The 21,761-nt window shown below is 30.2% G+C and overlaps 1 protein-coding gene across 1 annotated transcript in view; it reads left to right on the top strand.

The window, feature by feature from the left end:
- dsb (scavenger receptor class B member debris buster) overlaps nucleotides 1–11,336 on the top strand; it is a 35,313-nt gene extending 23,977 nt beyond the window's left edge. The window contains exons 5-10 of the mRNA XM_088261436.1: nucleotides 4,467–4,600; nucleotides 6,282–6,403; nucleotides 7,460–7,597; nucleotides 8,815–8,933; nucleotides 9,388–9,510; nucleotides 10,753–11,336. Of these exons, the coding sequence (XP_088117562.1) occupies nucleotides 4,467–4,600; nucleotides 6,282–6,403; nucleotides 7,460–7,597; nucleotides 8,815–8,933; nucleotides 9,388–9,510; nucleotides 10,753–11,100 (984 nt within the window). The 3' untranslated portion in view covers nucleotides 11,101–11,336. The remainder of the gene's footprint in view (nucleotides 1–4,466; nucleotides 4,601–6,281; nucleotides 6,404–7,459; nucleotides 7,598–8,814; nucleotides 8,934–9,387; nucleotides 9,511–10,752) is intronic.
- The last annotated feature ends 10,425 nt before the right edge of the window (nucleotides 11,337–21,761 follow it).

Raw genomic sequence — 21,761 nt, 5'->3', positions numbered from 1 at the left:
ACGATCAAGATAACACTGCGTCTATATGAAGCAGTGCCCTATGCACCATTGGGGTGCGGATAAGGGTTTTATATTTATTATTATGATATAATTACACGAGGTAAAATACTTGCAATATTTTTCTTTCGTTAATAGAGAATTCTTCAATAAAAAATGATTACTTATAATTAATACGGTGTTTTTTAAGAAAAATGAGAAAGAAAATCACGACAAATATTTATTCTATTAGACTAAATTTTCGTCCTGCGGATGAGAAATCAAAAATTTACATATTCTTATATCAATCGTGTAAAGGCAAAGGGGTATATCTGTCTCAGACCAAATTTTACAGGAGAGCCAAAAAAATGTGAAATTAAATTTTTTGATTTCATTTCACACATCAAAAAACTCATTTTCAATTAGGTTTATGTCTGGCAATTTTTTTACCAGTTCAACACAGTTCATTGTTTTTGGGTGAAAAATTTATATTTTTTCGGATTTGTGGCAGGGGGTTAAATGCTGCTGAAATATTCCATTACCATTTGACTTCCATTTTTGTTTCCCTGGTAGTATATTTTCCAGTATAATTGGGTGCTACTTCTCGCTATTCATCATCTCAGTCACTGAAAGAAGCAGCTTTGGTCCATAATACGAGGAACACCCCCAAAACATTTTTTAATAGGGTTATGAAAATACGAAAAAATAGTTTGAGTTCAATTAATCTGTTCGAGACTGTACAAGGATTTAAATCATATTAAGTTAAACTTAATATGATTTAAATCCTTGTACAGTATCGAACAGATTAATTGAACTCAAACTATTTTAAAAATTCAATGGAATTTTTAGTTCATAATAAATAATAATGAAATGAATAAGGTTGTAAAAAATGTAAAAAAAACTTTTGAGTGGACACACTCAGTATTAGGACACACTAAAATTTTTGTGAATCAAATAACTGGTCAAAATATAAGCTGCATAAAAAAGACATGTAGACATATGTAAAATAATCTGGATTCAGATTTTGCATACAAATAGAAGGTGCTCTTCTAATTAAAAGCCTTCTAGATCCAATTACAGATGACAGTTGTGAACTCAATCGAAGTACGTCATTGAATTTATCATATAAGTTTGATTTCTAAAGTTATGAGTAGTATGGTTTTCGATCATGGGTAGAATGGTGAATTTTACACTGTGTTGTTAAGTGATCATTTGGCCAACCTTTGACAGGTCGTAAGCCCTGTCACAGTCATGAATTACGTGACAGTTAACACTTTTTAGAGCATCTCGACTCATAGCAGTCTAACGGACTTTGCCTTTGGTATATTGTTGATGTCAATTTGACTAGTTGATAAAGAAAATTTCTTTTATTTGATAAAAACATGTAAAGTAAGTTTATTATATAGTTATACATTTATGTACATGACAGTTTCATTTTATTTTAAGATTACTTAAGTGAAAATCTCTTATTGAAATGTAATTTTTTTAATTTTAATATTTTATGTCATTTTTAATAAATATTATGTTGGTTTTCCAATAAATAAATATAAGACTGTAAAAATTTTGTGCCAAAAAAACAGTATATTTCGTATAGTTTAAATACAATTTGCAGGTGTATTTCTCAAACAACGCAAAAACCATTCAGATTTTTTTAACGATGACATTCACATTTTCCTGGTCTTTTATTTGAACATTACTATGCATAATATTTTGCATTTTTATAACAGTTTTAATGCGATGTTTCCTTTGCTATAAATACTATCAATAAATTTATTTAAAAATGATATCTCTATATAGATGAATAAAAATAAGTAATATTATTTCGAGAAATAAAAATACTTTGTGTTCTGATCCACTCACATTTTTATTAACCAACTAGTTTCGGCAACAACCTGTTGCCCTCTTCAGGGTTTCATTTATTACTTATTATTATTAGTGAAATGAAACCCTGAAGAGGGCAACAGGTTGTTACCGAAACAAGTTGGTTAATAAAAATGTGAGTGGATCAGAACACAAAGTATTTTTATTTCTCGAAATAATATATCAATATGATCCACAAAGTTAATGCTTTCAATATTCAAAACAAAAATATGTTAGTCTGAGTATTTATAGGGCTAGTCTGAGTATTTATAGGAGTATTTATAGCGATTTGTCATATGCTGGTTTGAATGATCGCCTTATACAGTGTAGCATTTATCATTCTACCTATTCATTGATTCATAATATTCTGAATGTTTAGTTTTCTCTATTTTTTTATTGATATCTCATGATAGTTTTTTTTCTTTATTATTATATTTATATATTTTTTTTACAATATAATATAATTACAAGTATAAAAATATACTATATATTAATAGAAAAAAAATCTCACAAGGGGCAAGGCCTGTGTGTGGGTATGCATTTTATTTTTTGTAATAATAAAGGACACTGAAAAGAATACAATAGATATCAGGAATTTAAAAAGATTATAAGTGCTAATATAAACAACAAAAAATTGTTTTTTTTTTATATATATTTGAAGAACTGACTTTTTGATATTCCGTTTTATAATTAAAATGTTTAAACTTTGTTTTAAAATCCCTATAAATGTGTTATTTTAACTAAATTATAATGTCAACCGGATTCGAAACTAACCGCTTCTTTATCAAGACTGATTAATATTTAATAGTATAAATCAGTCTGGATAAAGAAGCGGTTGGCTTGGAAACCGGTAGACATTATAATTAAGTTATAATAAAATATTTATACTGATTTTAAAACAAAGTTACATTTTAATTATAACAAGTATTTGATTTTAAAAGAAAAAAAAATGAAAAAGAAATGTTTAATATGTACTACATGTATGTACTATGTTTAGTATGTACTACATGTATGAGTTATAAATTAAAAAGAGAAGGTACTTGGATTTTAAATGACGAAGAATTTTCCAATAATTGAGAAGTGTGGCTGTCTATGGTATATATATATATATATATATATATATATATATATATATATATATATATATATATATATATATATATATATATATATATATATATATATAAATATATATATGTATATATATATATTTATATATATATATATATATATATATATATATATATATATATATATATATATATATATATATATATATATATATATATATATATATATATATATATATATATATAATATAGGTATTTTTCGTAAGAACGCATTTTTATTAAGGAAAATATACTCAGATAAATACCAATGTCGCATATTGGTTAAAAATGTAAATATTTCTTGACAAATTTCCTTGATTTTTTCCTTTTTGCCGAAAATCTCAGAAAAATATTATCAAATCTTTATTGTTACGACTTGTTTGCTTCATATTATTTTAATATGCATTTATTTAAACTGTCCTGGCAAATGTCCTAAGTCAATATTACTTCTGGGCCAATATTTAATTTGTATCTTTAAAAAAATGCATTTTCGATGAAATTTGACGACACTAAATATAACCATAAAAATATAAGTCGTTACATAAGATATGTTTTCCTGGTATTGTGACTGCGTTGAAACTTTGAACACAAATATGCATGTTAGTTTTCACACCCACATATGCAGGTCAGCGAAAAATTTAGCACCCTATCGGATGATTGTATATTTTTTGCAAATGGCGTGGTACATTGATAATATTTAAAATTTGTAAATTAGACAACTGCATTATAAATAAAAATAGGTAGCGCAAAATTAACCATCCAATTTTGTTTTTGACTAACTTTTTTACTAAATAATAAAATATGATTTTGAGTCATGAAAATCTTTGTATTGTATTTTTTTTTGATAAGTAGAAAAGATGATATCAGTCAAATGACTGGCGCCAGTGTTGATAAACATTTGTGTCCTTTTTATCAATTTGTTTTATACTGCAGCCGTCTACTTCATAAATCAAAAACCGTCAATTTTCATTTGTGCATGTTTTTGGAATGTCCAGAAAATGTACTATATCCCAGCAAAAGCGGCATATTTTTAACTTAATATTTACCCGCTACAGGGGAAGAAAGTGTTGTTTTTGAATTTTGAAGAAAAGGTATTGTTTTATTATTTTTGAAATAAACTAAATATTTTTTGGAGAAAAAACATTCAGGTTTTACCTAAAAATATCTGTTGCACTGTAAAAAGTTCAATAAGTGGCTTGATATTTATATTTAATACATTTCATTATATTCTTAAACTTTAAAGTTAATGGATGAATTTAAACGTTGTTTTTCACTTTCTCTCGCTGCTCGCTGATATTGTGTGAAGGAGACGTGTATTTACCAGTGCTTACTATTTGTTATTTTATTATTATTTTATGTTTAATACTTTTTGTTTCTCTATTAGTGTATTTTTATATTAGATACTGTATATGTCTATTATGTTAAAGGCCTTAGCCGTTCAATAAATAAATATACATATATAAGCTAGGTGTGATTTTTATTTACAAAATAGACTTATGTTTTATTTTTGTTTTATTTCAGAGAAACGGGACATTGAATGAAGTGTCTACTATCCAGACGGGAAATAAAGGTATGGAGACATTTGGATACCTGGACAAGTTGAATGGCCTAGACTACCTACCACACTGGAGGGGAAAACCGTGCACAAATATCACGTAAGAAAGACAATATCTCTCAACTAACTATATTTTATTCATGACAAACAGTGGACTGGACGATGCATTGCTTTGCGAGAGAAGGTCTGTCGGAAAGCTTAGATGCTTCTGCATTCGATTTGGGAATATGGTGGGACAGCTTCCAGATTACAGCAATCAGTTGCCGTGGCTGAGTCTGGTTAAATGGAAGTGAAAGGAAGCAGAAAACACATGATGACCACATAAACCAGCCAAATGCTAAATCGTAATCCCTGGGACGCTCAGACTTCCATCTTCCTTCATATAAAAAGATGGATGCTTCAAGTTGAGACACCTATAAAATATATTTCTCGTTACAGTTCTTTTGAATTTTTTTTTTTTTTTTTAAAAGAGAAATACCTGTGTTTTTATTATTTACACAAATTTTTCAATTTCATACTATTTCTGTGAGCCTAAGCGGCTCATTATTAGAAATAGGTATCAAATTGTAGTAGAGGCTTCGAACCGAGAAACTCTGATTTAATAGTCCGCGACGCTAACCACGGGACCACAACCCGGCACAATTAAAACATGTTTAATTACAAAATTTGAGTGCGTCCAAATACTTGTTCGCAAATCTGGATAATCTCCAATTAAAGTAGTTATTTTTCATAGTATTTTTTGACATCTCATCAAAGATGAAGAATCTTCGTCAGAAGTATATGGACACACTCAAAATTTTGTAAATAAATTATCTGGTTATATTATAAGCTAAAATAGTAAAAATGAAAACGGTATTTTCTGGCGTTTCTCATGTTTGTGATTATAATCCATAATTCGGACCTCACATACTAATAAAAGAGTTTCTGCTTAACAAAAAGCTTCTTTTTATCTCACTAATATATGTCTCTAGTGAAGTTCTAGTGATTCAAAAACAACTTTTCGAAATTGGTATAGAACTCCCAAAATTTAGAGTAGTGTGTTTGTCAATAATGGATAGAATTGGTGAACGTTACACGTGTGTAAAATGATCACTTAATCCAGCCTGTGACGGTCGTTAGGCCCGTAAATTCCCAGACTTTTATATTCTTCTTCTTCTTTGATGAGATAATAAAAATAATATGAAATATAAGTATTTTAAATAAACGGTGTGTTTTAAGAGGTATAGAAATTAAAAATACCAGCAATAAATTGATGGTGGCACCCGCCGTATGGCATGCTGCGCCATCTTGTTGAAACCACAGCTTTGTCACGTCAATGACAAAGATACGAATAAGTCGGCAATCATGGTCCTGTCATGTCAGGCAGCTGGTTAATTTGGATATATGCAGTATATTGTAAGGATCACTTTACACGTGTAACATTTACCTGTCCGCCTCCGTAGTGTAATGGTCAGCATGTTCGGCTACCGTTCTGGAGGTCCCGGGTTCGATTCCCAGGGGGGTTTAATAAATATAAGTGATTTTTTCACTCTAATATTTATTCAATATTACACTGGACTGGTACCTGAAGTGGAGGGCTGATCACCTTTCCTTCATGTGTAATCGATCGAGATAACACTGCGTTTATATGAAGCAGTGCCCTATGCACCATTGGGGTGCGGTAAGGGATTTTAAAAAAAACATTTACCAATTCTACCCATTATTGACAACCACACTACTCAAATTATTGGAAGTTCTATTTGATGAGATGTCAAAAAATAACATGTTTAATTAATTTTCAGTGCATCGGAAGGCTCGTTTTTTCCTCCGCGAGATGTCACCAAGTCTGATATAGTCTACATTTACGACAAGGACATATGCAGGATCCTCCCTCTGCAGTACAGAGGACCCACAGTCAAAGACGGTAAACTATTATGAATATATTTACTGATTTGGCATTCAATTTGTACAAATCCATTTTTATTTTTACATTAAATGTTAAAATCAAACACTGGTATTTTGAGTCTACTAAGCTGTATTTAATTTTATTAAAATTATTATTTAGTAAATACCACTATTTTTCTTCTATTTTTTTTCGTCCGCCTCCGTAGTGTAATGGTCAGCGCACTCGGCTACCGCTCTGGAGGTCCCGGGTTCGATTCCCAGAGAGGGGTCGAATAAATATAAGTGATTTTTCACTGATATATTTATTCAATATTACCCTGGACTGAAGCGGAGGTCTGATCACCTTTCCTTTATGTGTAAATGATCAAGATAACACTTCGTTTTTATAAATCAGTGCCCTATGCACCATTTGGGTGTGGATAAGGGTTTTATTATTATTAAATACCACTATTTCTTAAAATCTACCATGATACTTACGTGTTTCGTTGCATTCCACATCATTTTCAAATACTGTATGTGGAGCTGATTCTAAATTTTAGAGTTAGGTCCTTGGGACGTTAAAGGTTGAAGAGGGGGTAGGAGCTGTTACTTTTTTACATTTATTTATTTAATTTTCATTAATTTTTATTTATTTATTATCAGTGGGAACATAGACAATAGGTTTACTAAGTAAAAAATTTAATTAAAAATTGATAGGTTTTACCACAAAGTGACTGCCGAATCAATTGATGAAAAAATTGTACTTTATTGTTAAAAAACACATCAAAAATATATTTTTGACAATTGTTTCGCCTACATATAAGCATTTCAAACTACTTTCGCCATTTTCAAACTAACGTTCATTCCTTTTAAAACACCATAACAAGACGTAAAAACTGTCACAATTTTTTTTTGTGTTTTTTTTTCAATAACAAAATATTATTTAACTTAGTAGACTCAAAAAAGCAGTGTTTGATTTCAACAATTAATATATACTTAAATGTTTGCAAAGACGAACATTCGTTTGAAAATCCATAGTCTCTACTGCAATACTTGTGTTAAGCAATTTTGAACTAACCATCAAAGTAATTCTCAGGAATCGAAGCCGACATCTATACACCGCCCGATGAGGTATTTGAAACTGTGGAGAATGCTCCAGAAAACAAGTGCTACTGCCCTGGGAGCGAGCCATGTCCTCCTAGAGGACTTCAAAACATCAGTCCATGCCAATATGGTAAGAAAAATAAACTAGAGAAAAACAAATTTAAAGTACAACATTTTGAATGCGTCCAAATACTTCAAAAATCTGTATTATCTCCAATTATAGGAGTTATTTTTCAAATTATTTTTTGACATCTCATCAAAGATGGAGAAGAATATGGAAGTCTGGGCATTTACGGGGCTAAAATATATAAGCCACGTAAATGCCCAGACTTCCATATTCTTCTTCATATTTGATGAGATGTGAAAAATAATATGTACTATATAAGTTAAACATTTAAAAGAAGAAGGTACTTTGATCTTTTTTTTATAAATAAATAATTTAAGCTAAATTTTAAAACGTAACAATCTTAGGTAATTAATGTAATATACATATAATTTACGGGGATGACTGCACGGCTGTCCAAACTTAAAACACAGCAAGGTACATTTTTTTGTGGTACTTTTTTTTTTGCTTTTTTGGACTAAGTTGAATCTACTTAGTCCAAAAATGCAAAAAAAATGTACTACAAAAAATGTCCCTTACTGTGTTTTGAGTTTGGACAGCCGTGCTAATGTAAGAGTTTCTGCTTAATAAAAAGCTCCTTTACATCTCACTGATAGATGTCTCTAGTGAAGTTCTAGTGATTAAAGAACAATGTTTCAAAATTGGTTCATATATTATATTTAAAACTTCCAAGAATTTGAGTATTGTGATTATCAATAATGAGTAGAATTGGTGAATATTACACGTGTGTAAAGTGATCGCTTAAACCAGCCTGTGACGGTCGTCAGCCCCGTTAATGCCCAGACTTCCATATTCTTCTTCATCTTTGATGAGATGTCAAAAAATAACATAAAATTTAAAGTATTTTAAATAAATGGTGTGTTTTTAGAGGTAAAGAAATTAAAATTTCCCGCAATAAATTGATGGTGGCACCCACCGTATGGCATGTTGCGCCGTCTTGTTGAAACCACAGTTCTGTCACGTCAATGACAACTAATACGAATAAGTCAGCAATCATGGTTCTGTCATGTCAGGCAGCTGGCATCAGGCAGGTTAACTTGGAAATAAGCAGTATATTGTAAGGATCACTTTACACACGTGTAACATTGCTGGTTAAATTTGATTAAGGCAGTATATTTTAAGGACCTTAGTCTAAATTTAGTTGTCTATCGGCTCCATGTGTATTTTAATGATAAATTTCTCTGTTATATCTCTGTTTTTTGACAAATTGTTTTATAACTTAGATGCGCCAGTGTACCTGTCATTTCCACACTTCTACAATGCAGACCCATCCCTCATAGAGCCTTTTGATGGTCTAAAACCTGAGAAGGAGAAACATGAAACCTACTTCAAGATTCAGCCAGTACGTACCTACTTTATATATTTATTTATTTCCACTGGTTTCGAACCTAACCGCTTCTTTGTCAAGACTGATTAATACTAAAGTATTGTTTTGATAAAGAAGCGGTTAGCTTCGAAACCGGTAGACATTATAATTAAGTTATAATAAAATATTTATAGTGATTTTAAAACAAATAGTCATTTTAATTATAAAATGGAGAATCACAAAGTATGTGCTTCAAATATAAATTTTAAATATTAGAGTGAAAAATCAGTTATATTTCATTTTCGAAACCCCTGGGAATCAAACCCAGGAACTCCAGCACGGTAGCTAAACACGCTAACCATTACACCACGGAGGCGGATGAAACTTAACCCTTTCGGGAAAGTGTAACCGTAAAGAAGTAGAAGAAGACATGTTTATCATATGCCTCATCATGTTTTTTATTTTATTTTATTGCTTGTTTTCTTAACAGAAACTAGGTGTTCCTGTTGAGGGGAAGGTTAGAGTCCAGCTTAACTTGTGGGTGAAGAAATCCAGATTTTCCAGCGTCTCCGACTTTCCAGACATCATTTACCCTATCATGTGGATCGAAGAGGTGAGAAAGTAAATCTTTAATTCATTTTAACATACGTGAAAACAAAACCTCACCATATGTGGTGTTTTGTTTCATGGTCTAGGTGACGTTGATCATTATAGAAGGGCCTACAGCCTGAGGACTAGGAGAGCTGACCCCAGCCGTCTACAAAGACGATAAGTTGGGATGGAGCTATGAAGAAGAATGTGTTGTTAGGCAGAAATGCAGTTCCTATCCTAACTTACCTGCGTAACATATAAAAACGCCATTTTCACCTACACTACCTTATTAAGTAATACCAGCTTACCCCTTACTATCTACCTCTACTGTCTACCCTAGTAAGTAGTACATATCTTACCTCTACAGCCAACCTTCATTAATTCTCTTTGCACTCCACTGTTAAACTTCTGTGTGCAGTTGTACCAAATAAAACAGAAGTAAAACTTGCAGTACACAACGGAATCCTGGTACCAACCACTTTAATAACATTTTGAGTATGTCCACATACTTGTATACATACTAATATAAGAGTTTCTGCTTAATAAGAAGCTTTTTTACATCTCACCAATAGATGTCTCTAGTGAAGTTCTAGTGATTCAAGAACAAGGTTTCTAAATTGGTTCATATATATAGAACTTCCAAGAATTTGAGTAGTGTGGTTGTCAATAATGGGTTGAATTGGTGAGTGTTACACGTGTGTAAAGTGATCACTTAAACCAGCCTATGACGGTCTTCAGCCCCGTGAATGCCCAGACTTCCATATTCTTCTTCATTTTTGATGAAATGTCAAAAAATAATATGAAAATAACTCCTGTAATTGAATCTCATCAAAGATGAAGAAGAATATGGAAGGTCAAATAAAAAAGTGGAAAAGCTAAAAATATTGGTTTTAATCTAATAATAAATTAAAAATGCAATTCCATCACGAAGTGTCAGTGGATAATATAAATCTATTAGTCTGTAAAGTGATAAAGTGATCACTTAAACCAGCCTATGACGGTCGTTAGCCCCGTAAATGCCAAGACTTCCGTATTCTTCTTCATCTTTGATGAGAAGTCAAAAAATAATATGAAAATAACTCCTGTAATTGGATCTCATCAAAGATGAAGAAGAATATGGAAGTCTGTAAAGTGATAAAGTGATCACTTAAACCAGCTTATGACGGTCGTCAGCCCCGTAAACTTCCATATTCTGCTTCATCTTTGATGAGATGTCAAAAAATAATCACCATAATCATTTTTGACATTATGTTTAACTTTTCAGGGCATATCAGAGCTGACGCCATCGATCAAAAGATGGGTGTATCTCGCGACCACAGTAAGCGCGATTGCCGGACCGATTCTCTCTTACGGGACGATACTCTTCGGCCTGATGTTGCTTTCGTGCGTCTTCGTCAGGGCCTACAAGAGCTTCGTCTTCAACCGGGAGCCTATCGAGCTGATAGAGCTAGGCAAGAGGTCGCTCAGGCGAGGCTCCAGCATCATTATGAATGGACCCCATAAGCTGATGGTTGCCAGGGAGTCCTACACTCTACTGACAGCTTCACCACACACGGGACACAGGCTGGCTAGCCACTCCAATGACGAGGACGAGCAAGGACTCATGCTTTGACAAGACCTTAGGATATATTGTCTATTGATTTGGTATTAAAATTAGGCAACAAGGCCTAGAAGACCAAGAAGACCAAGAAAAATATTTGGTTTCTAGAATGTTTTTCGCAGATACTTTGTGGCACTTTAAATAAACTTAATAAAATAAATCAACTTTGGTTTTAAGCATCATTTTATTGGTGCATTTTTTCTCTAACCGGTTTCGACGAGGACCTTGTAATCATCAGGGTTAAACATGTTTAAAAATGTACCATTAAAAAAGTGGTTAAAAACAAAGTTGTTTTATTTTATAAACAAGATTTTGCATAGAATATATTGTCTATTGATTTGGTATTTAAATCAGGCCACAAGGCCTACACCAAGAAGATCGAGAAAAATATTTGGTTTCTGGAATATTTTTTGCAGATACTTTGTGGCACATTTTATTAAGTTTATATAATAAAACAACTTTGTTTTTAACCACTTTTTTACTGGTACATTTTTTCTCCAACTTGTCATCATCAGGGTTAAACATGTTTTAAAAATTTACCAATAAAAAGTGGTTAAAAACAAAGTTGTTTTTAACCACTTTTTATTTATACATTTTTTCTCCAACCTTGTCATCATCAGGGTTAAACATGTTTAAAAATGTACCATTCAAAAAGTGGTTAAAAACAAAGTTGTTTTATTTTATAAAGAAGATTTGGCATTAACTTTTTAGACTGACATATTGATTATTAAAAACTAAACACAAATTCAGTTTTTGTTTACATCAATGCAGCGCAATCTATTAATGGTAAAACGCAATACCATACATTACTTTAGATCACAACGTACTTCTTGATAGCTGTTGACGCATGAAATAAACAAATTCGTCTTATTTTATAAAGTTAGCTATTAGGTTGATGCGTAATTAACGTCGTATTTTTACGTGGCACATTTTTTTCACCAGCCGTGTTAACAGATATTCTTAATAGTGTCTTTGTATCATATAAATGAGGGTTTTTTTTTTACTTTTTTCAGTTTACCGTTAGCGGTTAAGCTATACAGAGCCCTTATGAATTTTTAAAATCACAGAGAAAATAGTGCATAATCGACACTTTTACTTTTTGAATTAGATAAAGGCCACAATGTAACTGAGGCAACCAAAAACATACGTGATGTGTACGGCAGAGGTGCTTTCGATGTTCGAAGCAGTAAATATGGTTTGCTTAGTTCAGATCTGGAAATGATCAACAGCCGATGAAGAAAGATCGATCTAAATCTAAATAAAAATTAAAGTACCTAACGCAGTCTATTCCGTAAAACTAGGAATATTTTTTTCAAACACTTTTCGTGCGCTTTTAGTAAAACGAGCTTTCACAGTCATATCATACTTTTAGGATACAAATCTTATCACGCAGTTAAACCCCTACTTGTAAAGTTAACTTTTTTTATATTAGCGTATCTTTGAAAAATATCGTCAAGCCATGGATTTTCCCCTACGGCTTTTAACCGTCCATTTGAAAAGATATATATTTTGTAAAAATTATCTGACATTTGAAATGTATCCTACTTTTCTAAATTGGAACCAAATTGTGCCTTACAAAAATAATTTTACATTGCTTAATCTATTTTTACTACCCTTTTTGTCATTGAAGAATTATACTAGTAAAGCCTTATTTAAAATGTTTATGTATTAATTAAAAAATTAAAATTAAAATGCGTCAATCGTTAGGTACATAGTTTCATACATATCAACTAAATAATGCTTATGTGTGAGGCAATGATTCATAAGTACATTTAAAATTCAATAAAAAATGTAAGGGAAGCGCGGATAGCTCTGGACATATTAATAAGGGGAAAAGCGGATAACTCTGGACATGTGAAAAAGAGGAAAGGCGGATAATCTCGTGCAAACAATAAAATAAATATCCTACTAATTATTAATTTCATCCAATTTTATGATAACATTTCCATATATTCAAGCATTATTGAATCAGCTCCTAAAACGACTTAATTTATAATAATAATAATAAAAATAATAAAACCCTTATCCGCACCCCAATGGTGCATAGGGCACTGCTTCATATAAACGCAGTGTTATCTTGATCGTTTACACACGAAGGAAAGGTGATCAGCCCTCCGCTTCAGGTACCAGTCCAGGGTAATATTGAAAAAATATTACAGTGAAAAAATCACTTATATTTATTTGACCCCCCTGGGAATCGAACCCGGGACCTCCAGAACGGTAGCCAAGCGTGTTGACCATTACACTAAGGAGGCGGACTAATTTATACGTATTCATAATAACATTATTACACGTTATTTGTTTTGTGTTTGGTTTAAAGCTCAATATACGATAAATCGCAAATAAATTTTCTTTAAATTTACTGTTGACGAAATTAATTTTTTGCTTAAAATAGCGTTTTTTTATTGAAAAAAAAGAGGTACCTCAAAATAAATATATACTTTTGAAAAAAAAAGGTGAAGAGTTAAAAAACGTATAAAAGTATTTTTTCACTATTTGTTCTTAAGAATACAATAGAAAGAACTTAAAAAAGTCTAAATCCCATATATTTCGGGTTGTGGTCCCGTGGTTAGTGTCGCTGACTCTTGTGTCCGAATTTGTCAGTTCAAACCCACTCTACTACAATTTGATACACATTTCTAACAATGAACCGCTTAGGCTCACAGAAATAATATGAAATTGAATCATTCCTGTTAATAAAAAAAAACATTTTTTTTCTCTTTTTTAATTAAAAAAATGTATTTTCTAAAAAAAATAACGCGGAAAGACGTTTAACCCCTAGCGCGGCCAATCCCATTCTGAATTTGAACGTTCGAGATCTCAGCCTTAAGTGTCTGGCGTTATCTCCTGTCCCGGGTCAACTGATCTTCCCCAATAATACAATATAAGTATGTATTGAAAAATATTTAACATTTTTTTAAATATTTTTTTATTATTATTTTGTGCATACAATAACTATTGTTCTTATAATTGGATAACACCCTACAAATATATGAAGGGTCCGTTTTTTATGTTCGTTTTCTTACTGGTTCTGACTAAAATTTAGCTTAATTTTTTTTTAATGTTAAACATTATTTTTAATTTGAATGATCAAATAGAAAATATAAATGTAGAATGAAAGAATTGCCTAGATTAAGTATATTTATATAAATATATTTTTACTATCTGTGATGCGTGTTTATATAAATATATATATATATATATATATATATATATATATATATATATATATATATATATATATATATATATATATATATATATATATATATATATATATATATATATATATATATATATATATATATATATATATATATATATATATATATATATATATATATATATATATAACTTTCAAAGAACGTCAATTACTTCGGGATGGATAAATCTTAGCATAATCTTATTTTTTACATCTTATCAAATTACATATGCGATGACTTATGATATATGTACAATGTGTTGGTATGTATAAAAATATATTCTCCAATAGAATTATTGTAAAGAAATGTTTTTTACCTGTGGTAGAGGGTTAAGTAAAATAGTATCTCGAAGGATCATGTTTCTGTCTATTAACCCTTTGTCTGCTCAGCACATAACGACGACTATAAAAAAATTCTGCTAAGAAATTGATCAGAATTTTTTGAATTAATATTGAACTATTTTTGCTCACATTTATCACCGTACTATTTTTTTAGACGGTATGTATAAATTGAAATAAATAAAATATTACTGTTTTTTTTTAAAGTGTTTGTAAAAAAAATCGTACTATGAATTAATAAAATAATAACAGTCATCTTATTTTAAAATAAATAAATATTTTTTAATTTTTCTATTTTGTTATTGTATAAACATTATTTATGTACTTTTAAAATGTATAATTGAACTTAATTAGGAGCTAGTTTTTTTAAAATAAATATTTCGTAAAATTAATTTGACTAGTCGTTTTAATATGATGAAACAAAATTGGCTTGTTTTTAATCAAATATTTAATATGTAATTAATTTTTTAAAAATCGTGAATTTTCGGTCCATTGTCAATATAAATTTTGTATAGTGACAAATAAAATGTTTTACATTTCACAAAATTTTTAGTGTGTCCAAATACTTGTTCACAAATCTGGATTTCTCCTCGAAGGAGTTATTTTTATATTTACAATATAATTGAAGAAGAGTATGGAAATCTAAGTTTTTACGGGGCTTACGACCCCTACGATTGGGTGGTTTAAGTGATCCCTTTATACACGTGTAACATACACCATTCTACCTTTGATTGACATCCTTACCACTTAAATTGTAGAACTTTATAATATATTTCAAAAATTAATTGTGTTACTGTCAATCATGGGTGAATGGTGAATGTTATGCAAGGTATATGGTGATCTCTTAAGTGAGCCTATGGCGAGTCTTTACGTCTTGTTAATACCCATTTATTCATCTCGCCCACTCCTTTCAAGCATTCTTAACCTGTCCAAGGGTGAGTTTTTTTTATATATATCGCTCACTCCTTTCAAGAACGTCATAAATCAAAAAATTAGATTTTTCAGGAGAACGTTTTTAAAGTTTAAAATTATAATACAATGTATTAAAAATAAATATCAAGCCACTTATTGAACTTTTTACTGTGCAACAGATCTTTTTAGGTAAAACCTGAAGGTTTTTTCTCCATTTGAAAAATATTAAGTATATTTCAAAACATAGTTAAACCTTTTCTTCAAAATGCAAAAACATCACTTTCTGCCCTGTAGCGGGTAAATATTAAGTTAAAAATATACCGCTTTTGCTGGGATATAGTACATTTTCTGGGCATTCCGAAAGTATGCACAACTTAAAATTGTCGATTTTTGATTTATGACGTTCTTGAAAGGAGTGAGCGATTTGTCAATAGGTTTTACAATTTTTTTTATTAAAAATTATAAAAAATATAATATTCTAAATATTGATTATGCCATTGATACAATTTATATGATGAATTAGTTGTAAGATTCTTTCCAAAAAAAATATGTTTTTGAAATCCTAAACATTGAATAAATTGAGTAAATTACACTGGCCAACAATTTACAACATTTGTTTTGTAACTGGCATGAAAATACTTGATCTTCATGTACTTTGCATAGCTGAATTCAAAAACGAAAACAAAAAAATGTAGCACGTCAAATTTTTTAGTTATGAATATGTTTAATTCTGATATTGACTAATAATAGTAATAAAACCCTTATCCGCACCCCAATCGTGCATAGGGCACTGCGTCATATAAACGCAGTGTTATCTTGATCGTTTACACATGAAGGAAAGGTGATCAGCCATCCGCTTCAGGTACCAGTCCAGGGTAATATTGAATAAATATGACAGTGAAAAAATCACTTATATTTATTTTACCCCCCTTTGGAATATTGACTATAGTTTATATTATTATTTATGTATAAATATATATAAACATATAATGCTATCGCATTCAATAATAACAAGTCAATATATTTCTACTGTTACTCCATAATTATCAATACTTTTTTTGAATCCCTTAGACCTTAGACTAAAGCATGTCTAGATACCAACCACTATTACGGTTTCAACGTATGGGGTCCATACAAACAATAATATGACGGTAACATCAAAACTTGACGTGATACAAGCTTGTCACCATATAGACTTTGAATAAGAACGATCAACTTAGTCCAAATCAGTCACCAAAATTTCAGTTACAAAATCATTGCTGGCCAGTCTTATTTTAAAAGCATATTGCAATAAATGTACCGATATTTCATTTATTGTTTCGGCATTAACTTTGTGGTAAGACATGTTACAATGATTAAAGAAAACACTTGTTTTTTACCACTTGAGTTTTATTATAGACTACATGTTTCAGAAGTTAAACTTCCATCATTCAGGTCTGTATAATAATAATAGTTATTATACAGACCTGAATGATGGAAGTTTAACTTCTGAAACATGTAGTCTATAATAAAACTCAAGTGGTAAAAGACAAGTGTTTTCTTTAATCATTGTAAAAGTACCGATGTATACTTTTATTGCATCTAAAAAACTGAATCTAAAAAAATCTCCTCAATTGTTTCCTTAGTGAAGATAATAATTAAAGATTTTGTTAAAGCATCCTTAGTACATTATGAAACCAACAAAAACTTTCATTTAAAAAAGCTTATTTAAATCATTTGTCATATTTGAAATAATTTGTGGAATCTTGATGTAAAAAATACCAGAATTCTGTAACGTATTGTTGAATCAAAGTCACTTTTTTTTGTATCGCGTTGATCCGAAATCGTGTTAAAAACAACGTGTAAAACGGGGAGTATACATAGAATATTGTTATAAATTTAGTATTATGTGTATGTAAATATATTTTGTAATAAAAGCGTATATTAAAATACCTCACATTTGAAGGATTTATTTATGGTAGGGTGTTAATTTTTAGTAATTATTTTATTATGGCAACAATTATTTGCTGTATATAACGTGTATATATAAAATATACAGGTGGCGCAAAATTATCACCCTTTCGGAAGATGTTACAATTTTTACCGACGGCAATTTACGTCAATCATATTTGACATTTCGCTCACTCCCTTCAAGAACGTCATAAATCAAACAAATTGATTTTTCAGGAGAATGTTTTTAAAGGTCAAACATAAAATACAATGTATTAAAAATAAATATCAAACCACTTATTTAACTTTTTACTGTGCCATAGATCTTTTTAGGTAAAACCTGAATATTTTTTCTCCATTTGAAAAATATTTAGTTTATTTAAAAAAATAATTAATCAATACATTTTCTTCAAAATGCAAAAATAACACTTTCTGCCCTGTAGCGGGTAAATATTAAGTTAAAAATATGCCGCTTTTGCTGGGATTTAGTACATTTTCTGGACATTACGAAAAAATGCACAACTCAAAATTGACGATTTTTTATTTATGACGTTCTTGAACAACAACTGCAGTATATACAAACAGATTTAAAACAGCGCAAATTTAATAATCTAATGCTGTTTGTGATATTTTAATTACTAAATTAAAATTTAAGTATTGGAAATCTATGTTTGAATTCAAGTGGCTGCCGCCAGTGTCGATACGCATTTGCGCCCGTTTTATACAACCCGTTTGTATACTGCAGCTGTTAAATTTACAATTGTTAAATATGATTGACGTGCGACACCATTTACAAGAATTGTAACATCTTCTGACAGGGTGATCAATTTTGCGCCACCCTGTACATATAGTAATAAACAATACAAAATTGCTCAATTTATGTTAAGTCAGTTTTTTTATGTATATATATATATATATATATATATATATATATATATATATATATATATATATATATATATATATATATATATATATATATATATATATATATATATATATATATATATATATATATATATATATATATATACATATATATATATATATAATATCAATATTAGGAGAACGAGAATTAATGTGATAACTAATTTAAGGGATTTTTAATTAATTTGTATCAATGAAAATATTTTAAATAAAATATTTTTAATAATGAAATAAATTCGCAATAAGAGGTATGTGCAAGTCCTTGTTCACAAATTTAGATTTCTCCGCTAATTTTTTTATGGAGTTATTTTTACATTTTGACATCTCACGGATGAAAGAGAACATGGAAGTCTGGGTTTTTACAGAGCTTGATATCTGTCATAGGCTAGTTTAAGTAATCACTTTGTACACGTGGAACATTCACCTTTTTACCTATGATTGACACCCACCCATCTTTACATTTGTCACTCATAACTCATATGTATGAGTTTGAAAACTTTTAAAGCATCATAAAAATTTAATATCTTGTTTTCAGGCTCTTTCCAGTATGTGAAATAATTCGGAAAATGTCTTATACACATTTAAAATTAGGGTCTCTCTCTACTTAACAAAAAGCATAGTTAAATCAACCACAGATGCTACTGCGAACTCACACGTTAAGTGACGTAGGAATAAAGTAAGAAGAAAGCATCATAAAAATTTAATATCGTGTTTTCAGGCTTTTTCCAGTATGTGAAATAATTCGGAAAATATGTTATACACATTTAAACTAATGGTCTCTACTTAACAAAAAGCATGGTTAAATCAACCACAGATACTGCTGCGAACTCACACGTTAAGTGACGTAAGAAGTATACGATATTTATACATGCAAATGTTAAAAAAATACGTAGTATGTTTGGTTGTTAATTATTTTATTTTATTATATTTTTTCACATAAATTGTATAATAATAATATTTAAAAAAAAAACCTTATCCACACCCCAATGGTGCATAGGGCACTGCGTCATACTAACACAGTGTTATCTTGATCGTTTACACATGAAGGAAAGATGATCAGCCCTCCGCTTCAGGTACAAGTCCAGGGTAATATTGAATAAATATGACAGCTAAAAAATCACTTATATTTATTTTACCCCCCTTGGGAATCAAACCCGGGACCTCCAAAACGGTAGCCGAGCGTGCTGACCATTATACTGCGGAGGCGGACAAAAATAAATTGTACACATTGATTTAAAAGAACAATTATAAACATATTTAATATTTTTTTGCAGAGTTCTTTTTACATCCGTTTTTTATTGTTTTTATCAATTTTAACCTAATATACACACAAAAAGTGAGAAAAATATTTTTTAATTAAAAAATATAAACTATTTTACAATCTTCATAGAATGAACTCTTGATCGTTTACCCATCCCTTATTAATTGTGGGTAGAATAGATTTTTACACATGTATAAAGTGTTCACTTAAACAAGTCTATTACAGGTCGTAAGCCTTGTAAAAATCCAGACCTCCATATTCTTTATCATCTATTTTAAGATGTTAAAATATTTTTAAAAATGTCAAAATTTAATTCGTCCCTATTGCCATAAAGTTACATAAGATTTTTATTTTTTTCTATCTTTTTTTATTAAAATGTAATTTTGGCACTCTGGACGACTTAAATTTAAAATCGATCATGTTTTTTTTTACCATTAATTATTTAAATAAATCTTACGTGGTCATTATCAAAAATGTTTTTAAATTTGTAAAAAAATAATAAATACATCAATAAAATTATTTTGTTTTATTTTCAAAAAGAAATACCTGTATTGTATTATCTACTAGCATTACTGTGGCTTATTCTGGTTAAATGGAAAAGATTTTTTTTTAAACCATACATTTGTCATGTAGTTTTTTTGCAATACACACCGCTCCTCCTCACTCCTTTCAAGAACGTCATAAATCTAAAAAACTTGATTTTTCAGGAGAACGTTTTTAGAGTTTAAAAATATAATACATTGTATTAAAAATAAATATCAAGCCACTTATTGAACTTTTTATTATGCAACAGATCTTTTCAGGTAAAACCTGAAGGTTTTTTTCTCCATTTGAAAAATATTTAGTATATTTAAAAAAATAATTAAACTATACCTTTTCTTCAAAATGCAAAAACAACATTTTCTGCCCTGTAGCGGGTAAATATTAATTTAAAAATATGCAGCTTTTGTTGGGATATAGTACATTTTCTGGGCATTCTGAAAAGACGCTCAACTGAAAATTTACGATTTTTTATTTATGACGTTCTTGAAAGGAGTTAGTGATATGTAGTTCTGAAAATGGGAAAAAAATTATATCTGTGCAATAGCAAAGAAAATGCTTAGTGACCGCAGCTGCAAGATACGTGATGAGCAATGCAAAGTATTGTGTGCGTTGCAATAACGTCCAACAGATGGCGATGCCATTACGTTAAAAAAAACACGTGTAAAAAATATATATTATAAATAAACGAGAGACTTTATTTAACTTTATTACTTATACTTCTTAATAACTTTAATAATAAATAATAATAAATCCCTTACCCTCACCCCAATGGTGCATAGGGCACTGCTTCTTATAAACGCAGTGTTATCTTGATCGTGTACACATGAAGGAAATATGATCAGCCCTCTGCTTTAGGTACCAGTCCAGGGTAATATTAAATAAATATTAGAGAGAAAAAATCACTTGTATTTATTTTAGTCCCCTGGGAATCGAACCCGGGACCTCCAGAACGGCAGCCGAGCGTGCTGACCATTACACTACGGAGGCGGACAAACACTAACACTTTAGCTAATACCTAATAACTTTACACTTATAACATTAGCTGATGTAAAATGAAAAAGAAATTGTGAACTAATTCACCATCACGCCGTTTCTCCGCAGGGGTAAGCAGAGAAAATGAGAGAACGCCACAACAATCTTCTTCGCTCTCACATTTATGCATACTTACCAACTGATTATTCCCAATAGTTATAAATTATCTGGTTTGTCGTGAAAAAGTTACATACGTATTATGTTTAAAATTGTGTATTTTTAAGAATAAAAAAAATATTACATTATTAATTTTTTATAGTTTTTCGCCTCCCAGTTTGTTCGCCTCCGTAGTGTAATGGTCAGCTCGCTCGGCTACCGTTCTGGAGGTCCCGGGTTCGATTCCTAGGGGGGGTCAAATAAATATAAGTGATTTTTTTCACTGTAATATTTATTCAATATTACCCTGGACTGGTCCTGAAGCGGGGGGCTGATCACCTTTCCTTCGTGTGTAAACGATCATGATAACACTGCGTTTATATAAAGCAGTACCCTATGCACCATTGGGGTGAGGATAAGGGATTTATTATT

The sequence above is a fragment of the Brachycentrus maculatus genome, unplaced genomic scaffold (genome assembly GCF_059751285.1).
Source record: "Brachycentrus maculatus isolate JH-2025_06_01 unplaced genomic scaffold, ASM5975128v1 h1tg000155l, whole genome shotgun sequence".
Taxonomy (NCBI): Eukaryota; Metazoa; Arthropoda; class Insecta; order Trichoptera; family Brachycentridae; genus Brachycentrus; species Brachycentrus maculatus.
This window is presented reverse-complemented; position numbering and strand designations above follow the sequence as displayed.